At 46.6% G+C, this 16,134-nt stretch overlaps 1 protein-coding gene across 1 annotated transcript in view; it reads left to right on the top strand.

The window, feature by feature from the left end:
* The first annotated feature begins 2,651 nt into the window (after positions 1 to 2,651).
* LOC135220277 (NADH dehydrogenase [ubiquinone] 1 alpha subcomplex assembly factor 2-like) overlaps positions 2,652 to 16,134 on the top strand; it is a 66,986-nt gene continuing 53,503 nt past the window's right edge. Inside the window, exon 1 of the mRNA XM_064257536.1 lies at positions 2,652 to 2,811. Coding sequence (XP_064113606.1) covers positions 2,685 to 2,811 — 127 coding nt within the window. The 5' untranslated portion in view covers positions 2,652 to 2,684. The remainder of the gene's footprint in view (positions 2,812 to 16,134) is intronic.

Genomic DNA, 16,134 nt, shown 5'->3' with positions numbered 1-16,134 from the left:
CGAGCACGTCCTATCCTCACACGGCCGAAAGCAAAAGTGATTTGTTTACCTCCCAGTCGCGCGGCGCGCGACGATCGGACAAGCAGTTAACTACCGTTTTTTCTCCCCTTGTTCGAAGCTTACGACCGTTCCAGCTGCCGCTAGCTACTTCCTATTGTTAAAGGACCGATGGTTTGTATTACGTATCGGAACAATTGGCTTTTTTCCCCAATCAATGATAGCACTACTGTGCTTTAGTCTAAGTTTAGATAAGCCATGTTTTGTACTTTTAAGAAGCAATAGAACGTGAATAAATGTTTACAATTAAAAAAGCAATAAAAAGCAACAAATTTCAACTTTCTTTTTCTGACTGTATTTATATTTCTTTTCTCTGAATAAAAGCAAACCGGTAAAAACTTTGTTACGCGGCCTGATTCCCGCCAGGACAGTTTCCTCGTACATAAATGGACATAACCTTTCCTATAATGCTAGGTTCTGACCTAACCTAACTTAGGGTGACATACCCTGACCAGGATGGGGTGGGGGGGAGAGAACTGGACCCCTAATATGGCAGTCACCTGTCCTGATGGGCAAATGGCAGGAATCAGGCCAAGCAACTAAAGCAAAGTTTTACCAGCAACCCTAGGCTAGCCTTAAACGGAAGTTCGGCCTGTTACATCTCGGTCTCTTACTTCTACAAACGACAATTAACAACCCTAGGCTACACAGATTTTGCCTAGCCAGGACATAATTTCTAATTTTACTAATATTATATGCATAGGGTAAATATGACCTCGTCAAAACTCAAAATAAACACCAGGTAATTTCAACCCGTTTATACCAATCCAGGTACCGACAGCGACTTGGACTGAAACTACCCAAGTACCTAGTATAGCTACTACGCCCGCGGGCGTCTACGACATCACTTCATACCTGTTCATCTTCATCTCAGAATTGAAGATGACCTCATTTTTCTTGGGCGTGGAAACCGTGCCCTTCGCGTTGACGATCACGCCGTGTTCCTCCACTTCGTCTGTCATCTTCGGCGGAAAGTTGGAATCAAAACAAAAGGGGTAAACTTCAAAGGACGACTTCTCCCTCTTCTTCTTCTTGGCTCGTCGGCGGAAGACCGAGGGGCGAGAAGAGGGCTCAAAGTCCTCACACTCAAACAGTATGAGCGATGAATGTCTTTTTTTGCTGTCATTAAACTGCCTTCTGTGGAATTAAAGGTCTAATAAAACAAAATGAACATAAAAATTTTATTCCTGGTTCCTAAGCGTTCACTCCAGAAATACAGCTGCGGTCTTATTACACTATTCTCATGAGGTACACGGCTTTATTCCTTGTTGTTTGCAAATTTACTTTACTTCATAGCACTTCAAAATGTTTATTTGAATTCTTGTCCATTACCACTCTCCGCAACAATGACCCAGAAAAATTAAAGCTGTTTCTAAACTAGATATTTACAAAATATTTCCACTATACTTTTAACCCTTCCCCCTTTCCTTTCTTTGTAACCGAGGAAGAGTCATGCTACTGGCTTTGACATCCATCGTTTTCCAGGTTAACAACAATCTTAATCTTCAGGGCTAGACTTATATATTCCTCCAGTTTTATGTTATGGAATTTCAGGGTCTCTAAAGTAAAGTATTGATCTGGTTTTTTTTTTCTTTTTTTTTGTATGGTTTTACACTTGAATAAATGTTCGGTACTACTTTCCTCCATTAAGCAGATATCACAGGCCTCATCCTTATATTAAACCCCGGTTAGCTTTCAATTTCAACAAATACTATTCATCTTTATTATCATTTTCTTCTTAACTTGTATGTCGCGGAACACCGAAGGGCAAGAAGAGGGATCAAGGTCCTTAATTGTCATGAGCAATGAATGCCGTTTTTGCCGTTAAAATGACTTTTGTGGAATTAAAAGTTTAATCAAACAAAATTAACAAGAAACAAAAAAATGATCCTTCCTCTTCTTCTTGACTCGTCGGCGGAAGACCAATGGGTAAGAAGAGACTCAAATGTTGTAAGCGATTTTTTTCGTCAGCAAACTTGCTTCTGTGGAGTTAAAGGGCTAATAGAACAAAAATAAAAAAATCTTAATGCAAAAATGTTATATTACTTTAATTCTAAGATTCGGTGTCAAAGTTTTAAAGCTGTACTACTCTTAAGTCTTAAATCTAGCGAATTTACTGTTACCGAAGTATCAAATGTCTTTCATCTATGTCATAACATTCCTTCCCATGGAACTGTTATACTTAACACGATGTCTTTGGGAGTAGTAATGGCATTAAAGTAAACACTTCCCTAAAAACTTTCAACTATTACCTCTGGTAAGTGTGGAGGGAAGGCAGTGGAATACCTACTGTGTCAGGCATTTCGGGTTATAATTTTTCCCTCGGGGTTGAAGTACTGTCAACCGAAATTCGGCAAACTGTTTTATGATTTCGTCTTATTTTTCTAATGTGATATTTAGTACATCTTGCCGCCTTCTTAACATAAATGGCACAATAAGAGCGCCCAGACTGTAAGTTCCAAAATGAAAATGACCCCCGAACTTTGCTGGGGATCAACAAAATCATTTGTACCCATAGGAAGGAAAAAAAAAAAAACACATACGGAATGTACAAGGAAACGTGAAAGTGAGCCGTTACATATTGATACTTTTAATTTACTACTACTAGTTCCGGTATCTCATCTGAAATGTCTGGTAGAGGACTATTTCGAGTCATTATTAAAAATTTTGTCGATTCATTTAAGAAGCCGCGACAGAGTGGACAATTAATGGGTGACGACTACTTCGGAAATAAGTACTACGAGCTCGCTGCAGGTAGGATTGGAGGCAAATACTATTGACTAATCGTACAGGGTAATCCTACAGTTAAGCGGTCAACATCCGCTACATTAGCCTATGTAAAGTAAACACCTTTACAAAGATTTGTCGAATCTTTATTGGATCGTGGAAACCGGTGGAAAAATTAGCAGTTTTTCTGCTTAAATAAGCAGAGGTTGTGAATAAAAACAGGGGGATTGTAAAAAAAAAAACATCTAAAAGAATAAAGAGGAAGGCAAAAAATCGTATGTAGGATAACACACCGCTGTGGCGGCACTTTTTCACTCGAAACAACAATACAATTCAATATTTGGTATTTCTACAGAAGCAGTCCGCACGGACTAGCTACAAGGAACGTAACCGCGGATACGACATCCACTAGGGATCGGGGCGTCCAATGTATTTCGCCATGTTTAGTACTGGACCCTGGGGGTTAATTACAGTCGTCCGAACAAATATTACTTAATATTTTTGTTCAGTAGGTAAAACTGCATAGAAAAACCACAACTGCCATAGTCTAGGCCGCCGCGGATAAGTACCCTAGATCTACCTAAAGTATAGGCTATACCATTCAAAAGACAAGCTTCGTCAACAAAATGAGATATTATGAAACCACCATACGGATTAAAAATAAGCATGTGAGGTCTTCGTAACATGTTTTCAAGACAATTTATTAATCCAATATGGCGTGGTATCGTCTCATGAACAACCAGGCATACACTATCAGACACGTCCTTCCCAGCGCTCATTTGAACAATGTTTGCATATCTATGTAACGTTTATTGGTATTACTCTATATTGTAGTAGTTGTAATCAGCACAATAAAACATTTTATTGCCTATACCTATTAGTGAAAGTATGAGTCGTCTTATTCCCGCTATCATGTTTTGAAATGAAATGCATTTTTACCTTGTAATCGGTGGTTTTATCGTTACTGCCATCACAAATAAAACTCCCCAGTGCTTATTTACTTGTAATTTTACATATTTTGTTCTTAATTCACTCCAAATTCAACTTAATACGCTCGACCAGGCCTGCAGCTCGATCGCCACCGCGGGTTGGTGATCGCCTGCAGCCCCCTCAGCACACTGGTTCTGCCGGTGGGCGTGGGGGGAGCATCAAGTCTTCCTCTCCTATCCCTTCAACTTCCTCGGGCTTCACGGGGAAGAGCGAGGCGATCAGGAGTGATCACCACGACGCCCTATGAACCTGGCACGGTCCTAGGACCGACCAGATTGTATGCACTAGTGGCAGGAGGAGACCAGGAGGGGTCTGTGTGGTTCCTCCTGTGGAAGGAGAGGGTCTTGGGAGGCATTCTCACTGGACGGGCTTGACGGTCCGTCTTTGCAGGATGCAGTCACTCCTGAGATCCAGAGGTCGTTCGTGGAGGTTATTGCGCTGATTCGTCAGCACAACGACCTCGGGGAAGGATCGCCGCTCCCACCTTCCGGGCCCACATCGGGTTTGGAGTCGTTCTGGGGACCTAAGAAGGAACCCAGGACGACGGTGGGTCTGCCGCGATCGGCCTTGGCTGACAGCGTACTGAGCCAAGTGGACGCTCTCATCTCCAGACAGGAGGGTTCGCTTTGGTCCGGTAGGTCTTCCAAGCTCCTTCCCCCACCTCTACCGCGACAGAGGCGCTTCTACGTGCCTTCAGAGGACCCTCTGCCGCCCAAACAGGTTAACCCGGAGCTAGCTAGGCTAACTCAGGGGGTGTCTCTGCAGCAGCTCCTGTCGGAGAACCTCTGGTTCTCGCAGCAAGAGGCACTTGCCTTGGAATCTACCGCAATGGCAGCATTCCAAGCAGTCTCCTAGATCGACTTGTGGTCCCTCACAGTGACAAAAGCCGCGGCCTCCTTGGGGAACATCACTCCTGAAGGGGACCTGGCTTTTGTGAGACTGGAGGTAGGGCCATCTCCTACCTGGCCCACCAGACGGCTAACCTGTGGGGCCAACCCGGTTCTCCAACGTAGAAACGCTGTTCTCACCCGAGTGACCAGGGCGGCTGGGCATGAGGCGGCCCTGGGTCTTCGCAACGGACCGGTGCAGAGTTCCTCCTCTCTCTTCCCCAGAGAGATGGTGGACGCTGCGGTGGAACAGCGGCGCACTGACGACAGTGACCGTCTTGTCCACCAAGCAGTCTCCAAGGTGGCTGGGCAACCTTGGACGACTGCGGCTAAGCCCAAGAGTTTAGCTAGCGCTTCCTCTGCGGCCAAGACGATCGCCTCGTCGAAGCCAAGAGGAAAGACTCTGCCTTCGACTTCTGCTGTAAGGAGTGACAACAACCAGCCCTTCTCCCAGTCCTTCTCTCGAGGAGGATCTGGGAAAAAGTCGAAGAGAGGAGGGAAATGCTAGGGACGGCGTTCCCCCTCACCTACTGCCGGAAGTGGGGGGGTGCCTGGCGAGCCATTGGGCAACATGGCAGCGCTACGGAGCGGAGACCTGGATAGTGAACGTCCTTCGGGAGGGATATTTGCTACCCTTCGAGTCTCGGCCATCCCTCGCCTCAACCAACCCGGTCCATCTGCAAACCTACGTTTCCTGGCTTGACCAAGGACGTGATGCCTCAGCAGGAAGTAGAAGCCATGCTGAGCAAACGTGCTTTGGAGATCGTATTGGATCAGTCGCTGGGCTTCTACAGTCGACTTTTCCTGGTGGAGAAGTCCTCGGGGGCGCTGGCGCCCGGTGATAGATCTCTCTCCCTTGAACTGTTTTCAGTACCTCCGTCTTAGGATTTTGAAAACTTCATTGCCGCTAAGTATCCTAATTGTCTTTTGATTTATTTACTTGATTTTGTGGCTAGGCATACGCTATCTTAAATGATTTGAATTTTGATTCATTTTTGCATAAGATATCTGAATCTAGTTAGGCTAGTTTCAGGGGGTTGTCTGCAAAGAGAGGGTGTGGCTACCGAAAGCTTCGGTAGATCCGCACTTGGTATGCACGAGGGGTTTGGGTCTTGCTTCTTTGTTGAGATTTGTCATATAAGGAGTGTGAGACTTTGTCTAATTCCGTAAGGAAGACGTATGATTCGTATGTACGCAATTAATCAGTAAAACATGTCTAATTCCGTAAGGAAAAGTATGATTCGTATGTACGCAATTAATCAGTAAACAAAAGTCAGGGTAGTGAACCTGCTAACCTTCCTGTAGACTTTATTTTGCCTAACCTATAGTATGGCCTACGGGTTATGAATATGTCTGCGAGAGGTGATCGCTCTCCTTCATTGTTGTGAAGAGGGTACTTCTGTTATTGTTACTCCTAACCCTGTAATGTTGCCTTCGGGCCCTAAAACAGTGTCTGTAGAGGTTATTGCCCTTTCTCTTATACTCTTTCGATTCGTAACTTAGAATCGAAGTGCTTGCGTTTAGAGAGCAATAGTGAAGTGGCTAAGTGCAGTGACAGTGCCCCTTTGTTGTAGTGAGGGTGCGTCAGATCGGCCTTATAACGCCTCCTAGGTCTAGACCTCTGCGGACTCCCAGGACCACAGGGAGAGGGCATGTCGAAAGCCGAAGGAGGGTTACGAGGAACCCCCACCGATCTGGCGTGCCTTCGGCAGTTTCTGATGAAAATCCCGAGACTGCCAAAGTTCGTGCACGTGCATGAATCCTGAAGGATTGCTTCTCGTCCTCCGAGGCGTCCTCCCTGCGCAAAGGTTGGAGCTCTCGGAAGGACTCGCTGCCCTCTAAGAAGCTTTAGAGAAGAGGCACTTCACGTCCTCTCTCTCGTCAGGAGGAACGTCAGATCCGCCCCATAACGCCTCTAGGCCTAGACCTCTGTCGGACTCCCATGACCAGGGAGAGGGCATGTCGAAACCCCAAAGCCTGAAGGAGGGTTACTGGGGGAAAATCCTTACATCGATCTGGCGTCCCTTCGGTAGGACCTGTTGACGTTTCCCAGGCTGCGGAAGATCGTGCACGTGCACGAATCTCGAAGACTCGCGCCCTCTAAATAGAAGCTTTATAGAAGAGGACGCTTCACGTCCCCTCATCTCTCCGTTATGCGTTTCAGTGAGAAGTAAGAAGGCGAACGTCGCCTGATCACGTGTACTTCTTTCCACCGAGAAATATAAAAAAGAAGGCAGTTTCTCTCGCTTGTTTTGACGCCTGTCAGGAGCGTGACGCTTTTCTGCACGCTTCTTTTGACGCTCGGCTTGAGCGGGACGCTCGGATGGACGCCGGGCGCGCGCCAGTGGACGCCGAGCGTCCTCGCCAGTGGGCGCCGAGCGCGCGCCGGGACGCAGAGCGTCCTCGCAAATGGACGCCGAGCGCGCGCCAGCGCACACCAGGTTGTCTCCTGGCTGAACGTTTCTGTTGAACTCTTCAACTTCGAGCTCTTGTTTAAGATTTGAGCCTCAAGAATGTGAAGTAAGCGGTGTCTTCGGAGGAAGCTTAAAGTGAACAGACAACTTCGTCTGAAACCCAGCAAGACCTCAGGTTTCGTGAATTCAAGAGGTCTCTGTCAATATTATATTGCTTTTCGCAAAGGTGGATGGGGTTAAGGAAAGCTCAAGGAAGATCTCGTTTTCTCTACCGCAGTCAAGATTTGCGATAAGGCAGTGACGGGTTATGTAAAGGCTCGGCGTCTCGGCGACGTTCAGTAGGATTCTTGCAAAGGCATTCATCAAAAGGACGCTCTTCAGAAAGCGGCAAGACAGGACTTCCTTGCCACACTGCCAATAAATTTTAAGCTTTAGCAGGCATTAGTTGTGATACGGGAGAGGAAGCTGGTTGGAGAGTTTCTTCCTCTTCCCAAGATAATTTTGCAAGCTTTTTAGCCCATCTGAAAGGGTTTTTCAGATGATAGATTTGTTAGTTTCTAGTCGGACTACGCTGCCGAATTGAACATCGTCGTTCTACCTGCCGTAAGCCCTGTCTCTTTAACAGGATTCTTGCCCCTTTCTCGTTTGAGACGGGAATCGGAAAAATAAAATGCTCGACTTCTGGATTACGTTTTGTCAATTCAGTGACTTTCCCCCATTGACAATATACTATCGTTTTTCATACAATCAACTTACCTGTCAGATATATACATAGCTAAGACTCCGTCGTCCCCGACAGAAATTCAAATTTCGCGCCACTCGCTACAGGTAGGTCAGGTGATCTACCGGCCTGCCCTGGGTGGCAGGACTAGGAACCATTCCCGTTTTCGTACTCATATATTTTCTGTCGCCGGTGGTATCAACATCGTTGCTTGCCTCCTCTTGACTGGAATTCGCTTTTCTAAGCAATTGATCATCTTTTTGTGGACTTTTGGTGACGTACCTGGATCGTTGTTTTGGCATTCGCTACTGTGGACTGGATTTGGACTTGCTTTTTGATTTTTTCTTCAGAATGTCTGATTCAAGTGTTTGTGTGAGAATGTGTGTGAATGTAGGCTGCAAGGTGAGGATACCGAAAGCTTCGGTTGATCCTCACACTGTATGTCGCAAATGTAGGGGTTTTGATTGTTCTATTTTCTAACACCTGTCATGATGTGAAAGGTTGAATGTTGAGGAATGGAAGACTCTAACTTCTTACTTGAAGAAGTTAGAAAGTGGGATAGAGTCAGAAGGGGCTGCATCTAAGATGGCGGGTAGTTGTACAAGGCCTATTGAGCCTTTGGATAATTCTAACTCTTCTCTAATTATGATTCTTTGTATCAGGACCCTCACTGGCCGTACATTCAGATTCAGCTTCGGAAATTGCTGAACTGAAGGCTACGCTTCACAGGATGAGATCCGAAATGGCTACCATAAAAGGTAAGGATTGTGAAAGTGATTTTAGTGAAGTGAGTGTCCCCAGTGTTGTGGAGGGGGGGCGTCTGACCGTCTCTGCGACGCTCCCAGGCCTAGACCTCTTCCAAGCTCCCAAGCCCAGAGGAGAAGGAAAGTCGAAAGCCGTACGGAGGTTGTGGAGAATTCCCCCCGGTCAGGCGTCCCTTCAGCAGGTTGCTGTGTTATAGACAGCCTGCTCAGTGGACCGCTATCGGAAAAAGCGTCCTCAGAGAGTGCTTCTCTTCGTCCGCTTCTCCCTCTCCTAAACGAGGGTGGAAGGATTCGGACTTGTCCAGGCCCCTGAAAGGCACTGGAGAGATCCTGGTTTGGATTTCAAGCCCAGAACGCTTTTCGGAAGAAGAACCTCCTTCTATCAAGAAGGCGAAGAGGGTTTCGCCGTCCCATGATGGGGGCAACACGCCTTCGAGGTCTACCTCTCCCGTTCAAGAAGACGCAGGAGAAGCGTCCAAAAAAAAAGGATCATTTTTGGCGGTACAGGAACAGCTTTCCGCCCTAGTAGGAGTCCTTTCGAAGGATCCTCCTCGTAAGAAAGACGTCAGACTGCCGGTCAAGAAGACTCGTCTTCCTTCTCCCACCAGGAGTGAGGCTCCTGTGAGACGTGAGCTTTTGAGATCTCGGATAGAGACTCATGGGAAGATCTGGATTCGCCAGACAAGCGCGTAGCAACAGCCAAGCGCGAGGCGTCCTACAGACGAGAAGCGTCCTCTAAGAGAGAGTCAGACAAGCGAGAAACGCATTACAGACGAGAGGATTCTCCCAGATGGGATACGTCTGCCAGATCAGTAGCTTCAGCCGAGCGCGGAGTAACAAACAGGCATGAGTATTCATCCAAGCGTGAGGCTCCAGGAAAACATCTGTCACGCAAGGATGAGACTTCAGGAAGACGCGAGACTTCAACAAGGCACGAGGTGTCAGTCAGGCGCGAGACTTTTGAGAGGCGCGAGGCACCAGTCAGGCGCGAGGCGCCAGCCAAGCGCGAAGAGTCAGTCAGGCGCGAGACGCCAGCCAAGCGCGAGGATCTTGCCAGGCGCGAGGCGCCAGCCAAGCGCGAGGAGTCAGCCAGGGCGCGAGAGCCAGCCAGCGCGAGGCTCCAGCCAGGCGCGAGGCTCCAGCCAGGCGCGAGGCGCCAGCCAAGTACGAAGAGCCAGTCAAGCATAGGAGCTCTTTTTACTCTCTTAGCCCCTCTCCTATTAGGAGTTTGTCCCCAGTAGAGAGATTGGTTGGACAAGAAGACTTGGAACGAGAAGTGGCCTCTCCTACTGATCCGATTATGGAAGAGGAATCAGAGGACGAGTCTCACAGTAAGGAAGGACTGTCGAACTACAAAAGTCTTGACAGCTCTCCTTCTCCAGGAATACGGAGAGCATTGATCCCTGCCGCTCCTCCTTCGCCTCGTTCACTGTTTCATGCTCGAAGACTCCGAAATCGTCGGCTTTCGTGAAGATGAGACCGACGATTTCTATGAAGAGAGCTCTGCAATCGCTGGATAACTGGATGCTTACTAAGAAGGAGCTAGTAAGGACAGTCTTTTGCATGCCTCCCCCTAGACTGACCGGCAAGAGAGGGATTTGGTACCAGACTGGGGAGAATATGGGTCTCACTCTCCCTTCTTCAGCTGAAGCTGACTTTTCCAGTCTGGTAGACGCATCCAGGAGACATAGCCTTCACACGGCTAAGATTACTTGGGGCCTTTCGGAGTTGGATCATCTCCTCAAGGGACTTTTTCACATTCTAGAAGTTCTTTAACTTCCTAGATTGGTCCCTTGGGGTGATGTCCAAGAAGGCTCATGCCCTGAAGGGCTAGAACCGGATGTACTCCTAGCAATTCTGTCATGTATTGACAAGGCGGTGCAAGACGGCTCAGGGGAAGTTTCTTCCTTGTTTGGAGCAGGTCTCTTGAAGAAGAGATCTGTGTTTAGCGCTTTCTTGACGAAAGCAGTATCACACTCACAAAGAGCAGCTTTGTTATTCGCCCCTAGGTCTGATTTTCTGTTCCCGTCACAGTTGGTGAAGGATATTTCCCGATCGCTGACGGAGAAAGCGACTCAAGATCTTCTCCTGCAATCGTCCAGGAAGAAGAGACCAGTAATGGTGGGAGAGAAGAAAGTGGGCGTCTACTCTGTTCGGCCCTTTCGAGGTGGCCCTCCAACTAGAGTTACCGCTAAAAGGAAAACGACCGAGAAGAGAGGTCGAGCCTCGTTCCGCCCCTTTAAAAGGGAAAGGTGAAGTGGCGCTCCTCCAAACACCAGTAGGTGCCAGGCTCCGGGGATTTGCGGAAGCCTGGACTCGCATCGACACAGATCATTGGTCCGATGTCGGTTCTTCAGAAGGGATATCTCATTTCCTTTCCTGGACAATCCTCCCCTGACGTCAACTCCGAGGGAATTGTCCGCCAATTACAAGGACCCTGTGTTGAAAGATACTCTTCAACAAATGGTGGATCAGATGTGGGACAAGAGAGCTATAGAACTTGTGCTGGATCAAAGCTCCCCGGAGTTTTACAATCGTCTTTTCTTGTTGCGAAAGCCTCGGGGATGGAGACCAGTTCTGGACGTCAGCGCTCTGAACAAGTTTGTTCAAAAACAGAAGTTCTCCATGGAAACCTCTGCTTCAGTCCTGGCGGCTCTTCGCCAAGGGGATTGGATGGTGTCTCTGGATCTCCAGGACGCATATTTTCACGTCCCGATCCATCCTTCGTCGAAGAAGTACCTCCGTTTCATGACGGGGAAGGATCTTCCAATTCAGAGCCTTGTGCTTCGGCCTGTCGACGGCGCCTCAGGGTTTTCACGAACCTTTTGAAAAATGTGGCGAGATGGCTTCATCTGAAAGGAATCAGTATATCTCTTTATCTAGACGACTGGCTTATCAGAGCAAAGTCAGAGGAACAGTGTTTGGAGGACCTGAATGTGACACTAAACCTTATAAAGGACTTTAGGATTACTCGTGAACCTCGAGAAGTCCCAACTGATCCCCAGCCAGAACTTGGTCTATCTGGGGATTTCGGATGGATTCTCGGGGTTTTCGAGTATTTCCTTCTCAAGAGAGACTAGCGAGAGGGTTTAGAAAAAGTCTCTCTCTTCCTAAGGAAGGAACGGACTTCGGCGAGGGAATGGTTGAGCCTGTTAGGGACCCTTTCCTCGCTCGAACAGTTCTTTCACCTAGGAAGACTTCATCTCCGTCCTCTTCAGTTCTTCCTCAGAAGTTCGTGGAACATGAAGACAGGACTCCTCTCGGACTTTTTTCCCATTCCAGATCTGATAAAACGACATCTAGAATGGTGGTTACTCCCACTGAGGGAAAACAAAGGTACTTCCTGGAAATACAGAGCCCAAACCTTGTATTGTTTTCCGACGCGTCGGAAAAAGGTTGGGGAGCAACTTTGGGAAAGAGAGAAGTGTCAGGCACTTGGGATGCTCTTCAAGTGTCCTGCACATAAACTGCAAAGAACTGCTAGCTGTACACCTAGCTCTAAAGAGCTTCGAACCGTTAGTTTGCAACAAAATAGTTCAAGTGAATGCGACAATACAACCGCTCTGGCATACATTCGGAAGCAAGGAGGTACTCACTCGTATGCCCCTTTACGAACTCACGAGAGAACTTCTGTTGTGGACATCCCAGAGGAACATCTCTCTCTTGACGAGGTTCGTTCAGGGAGTAAGGACGTACGAGCGGACAGGCTGAGCAGGAGGAACCAGGTCCTTCATACCGAGTGGACCCTCCACTCAGAAGTTTGCCTCAAGCTCTGGTCTCTTTGGGGAAACCCCTCATGTCGACCTCTTTGCACGTTCCTCTCGAGGAGACTGGAAGTCTTCTGTTCAGTGGTAGAAGATCCCAGAGCTCTAGCAGTAGACGCCTTCCTACTAGATTGGTCTCAGGTAGACGTTTACGCATTTCCCCATTCAAGATTCTGGGGCAAGTACTCAGGAAGTTTGTGACTTCAAAGGGGACAAGAATGACCCTGATAGCCCCCTTTTGGCCAGCTCAAGAATGGTTTCCAGAGGTACTGGAGTGGATAGTAGACTTCCCAGATCCCTTCCACAAAGGAAGGATCTTCTCAGACAACCACACTTCGAGAGGTTTCATCAAAACCTCCCCGCTCTCGCTCTGACTGCCTTTCGACTATCGAAAGACTTGTCAGAGCGAGAGGCTTTTCTAGTAGCAGCAAGCTCGATCGCTAGAGCCCGGAGAACTTCCACTATCCGGGTTTATCAATCCAAGTGGGAAGTTTTTAGAAGGTGGTGTAAGTCAAAGAAGTTGTCCGCCTCCAGTACCTCTGTAGCAGAAATAGCTGATTTTCTGTTATTTCTGAGGGAAGAGTCGCAGCTCTCCGTAGCCACGATAAAGGGCTATAGAAGTATGCTATCGGCCGTCTTTAGGAATAGAGGCCTAGATTTGGGAAAACAATAAGGATCTGCATGATCTGATTAGGTCGTTTGAGACCAAGAAGTCTAGAATGACTTCTCCCCCTAACTGGAATCTAGACGTAGTACTGAAGTTCTTGGCTTCAGAGAGATTTGAACCCCTACATTTGGCCTCGTTTCGTGATATAACGAAAATAAAATTTTATTCCTTTTGTCACTGGCGACGGCAAAAAGGGTTAGCGAACTGCACGCCCTTAGTGACAAGTCGGGTTCAATGTAGATTCAGCCATCTGTTCCTTCAAGGAATTATTCTTGGCGAAGAATGAAAATCCTTCGAACCCCTGGCCGAGAAACTTCGAAATAAAAGGATTATCGGGTTCTCGTCGGCAGGGAACCGGAGAGGTCTCTTTGCCCGGTAAGGGCATTAAAGTTTTACTTAAGGAAAAAGGAACAGTTGGGAGGTTCTAGACAAGGCCTGTGGTGCTCAGTGAAGGTCCCATCAAGACCTATGTCTAAGAATGCATTAGCCTTTTTTGTCAGGAACGTAATTATGGACGCTCATAAGGCTTACACGGACGATTCTTTAAAACTTCTGAGAGTAAGAGCTCATGAAGTGAGAGCAGTGGCGACGTCTCTCTCTTTTCAGAGAAATATGTCGCTGAAGAATATCTTGGAAGCGACATATTGGAGATGTAATTCTGTGTTTGCGGCTCACTATTTGAATGGACGTGCGTGTGGACCTATGAACAAAAATGTTTTTCATTAGGTCCTTTTGTGTCTGCGGGCACAATCCTGGGTACAGGAAGCTTACAACAATCCTTAAAATTTTTTTTTACTACGTAAGTCTAATAGATATGTTCTAGACTTTCTGCTGAACAAGTGCAGTTGCCGCACAAGCGGCCAGCACTTCAGTTTAGTAAGGAAACTCTTGTGATATCTTATATTAGAAAAAATATTTTTTTTTTGAAATTATTGTGTGCATTGTGCATTGTGGTTGAGTTACGGTTGTTGCGAAGAGTTGGGGATAACTCTGAGCAATTTTTATTACTAACATGGTGGTTAGGATCAGGTGGTCGGGATTGGTTGTATGCTCCTTAATAAGGTGTGTTCTATGTAAGTGGATCAGCACCCATTGACAAAGTCCTTTCAGGCTCTGCCGAGTAAGTGGATAAGACCCCTTCGGCAGAGCCCACAAGAATTCTTGGCCATAGATACACATCTCGCTAAAGTTTCTTGAGGTGATGCAGACTACGGGGGAAAACACCCACGAAGTCTACCACCTATCAGGTAGGAACCAGTTTTTTGGTTATTTTATACCTACAACAGATGTTGTTTACCTGTCTATTCTAGTAGTAGCTGTTCTTACTACTCCACCGAAGGGTGCCAATCAGCTATGTATATATCTGACAGGTAAGTGATTGTATGAAATGATATTGTTATAATACAATAAAGTTTCATACATACTTACCTGGCAGATATATACGATTAGGGCACCCACCCAGCCTCCCCGCAAGGAGACAGGTGGAAGAGAAAATATATGAGTAGAAAACGGGAATGGTTCCTAGTCCTGCCACCCAGGGCAGGCCGGTAGATCACCTGACCTACCTGTATGCGAGTGGCGCGAAATTTGAATTTCTGTCGGGGACGACGGAGTCTTAGCTATGTATATATCTGCCAGGTAAGTATGTATGAAACTTTATTGTATTATAACAATATCATTTTGTCAAGTGGGTATCCCCTCATTGACAAAATATCTCTTTGTCCCGTAAATGGGTTAGTTCTCATTGACAAACATCTCTTTAACTTGATATTGCGTAAGCGAATAAGCTTATTGACAAGATTCGGAAGAGCTCTCATTCGTCATTCGCAGACTCGTACAGAAATAGACTTGTAGACTACGTCAATGAACGCTTATGTCCAATAACATAAGAAGCTTGAGCTGTCTGCTTCGATTCTCTAAGTTTTGTTCATGAAACATTGCCTGTCAGATATGTATGTAGCTGTATTTCCGAATTCAGCTATATATATGTCTGCCAGGTAAGTATGAACAAACTTTATTGTGATATAATAAAATATTTGCCTTGCGTTATTTTTACTACTGGTTGGTTCAAGTCATACACGCTTGCTGTAGTTACCCTCTTCGGATGGCAACCGAGAGGTCTATTGTCTATTATTTTAAGGACATTTAATCATTACTCCCTGCAGCCTTCCAGGAGTTTCCGATTTAGCTTTTTACCGTTGTATGGTAGTGTTCTGACGACACAAACGCACTATATTTTAGCGTTTGCTGTTTCGCTTAAATATACCAGCTTGAGAGTCTCTTTTTGCTCAAAAATAACGGAAAAAAAACGGACCTATTTCTTCGTAGAATAGGGTAGCTGGCAACCCAGACATAAAGTTAAGAGACGACGTTCGTAAGCTGCTGGCTGCTGCTGTGTCTGACTGTCCAAGTTCAACCGTGAAACGAGCCAGTAACAGATCGTGCGCTGTCATGCGCTGTAGGTTACTGTCTCTCTCCTGCGGGATTGACTGACTAACCCGTATCTCTGTGCTGGCGGTTACGTCTCTCCTGCGGGATTGACTGACTAACTGTATCTCTGTCCTACAATCACGGACTTTAGCCTAAGATTGAGGGGATTTCTTACGTGAATGAATAAACGTTGCATTGTTCGACACGGCATACAACCTTCGGTCCTTTTACAATAGGAAGGTACTAGCGGCAGCTGATAGGTCGTTAAGCTTTTCGAAACAAGGGGTTCGGTAGTTAACTGCTTGTCCGACAGAAGCGCGCAGCGCGCGACTGGGAGGTAAACAAACCACTTTTGCTTTCGCCTGCTGGCGTGTAGACGTATCATCGCTCTCTGCCCGCTTCATCGCGTTTGCTTTCGCATGGTTGTGTTTTTTTATTTTTTCTATTTATCTAGTGAAACTGAATTGTAAGTACAATTCATTTCATATTATTTCCATTGAAATCAATTGTGAATAAAGGATCTTGGTTTCTCCCACGCCCTCCGATTACCCGAGTGCCGGGTCTGAAGGGCGTAAGTGCGGGAATTTCATTCCTTTTCCCAGAAATTGATCCTCGTATTGTGTATGCTCGGTGCCGAGGGCGGGAGAGCGCTTGCTCCGAGCTTATATTTTTGGTTGGAAATGTGTAGATGAAAAATCGTAAGTAAGTGCCCT

Source organism: Macrobrachium nipponense, chromosome 1 (genome assembly GCF_015104395.2).
Source record: "Macrobrachium nipponense isolate FS-2020 chromosome 1, ASM1510439v2, whole genome shotgun sequence".
In the NCBI taxonomy this organism is placed as follows: domain Eukaryota; kingdom Metazoa; phylum Arthropoda; class Malacostraca; order Decapoda; family Palaemonidae; genus Macrobrachium; species Macrobrachium nipponense.
Note: the sequence above shows the minus strand (reverse complement) of the source record. Positions and strands in the feature narration are given on the sequence as shown.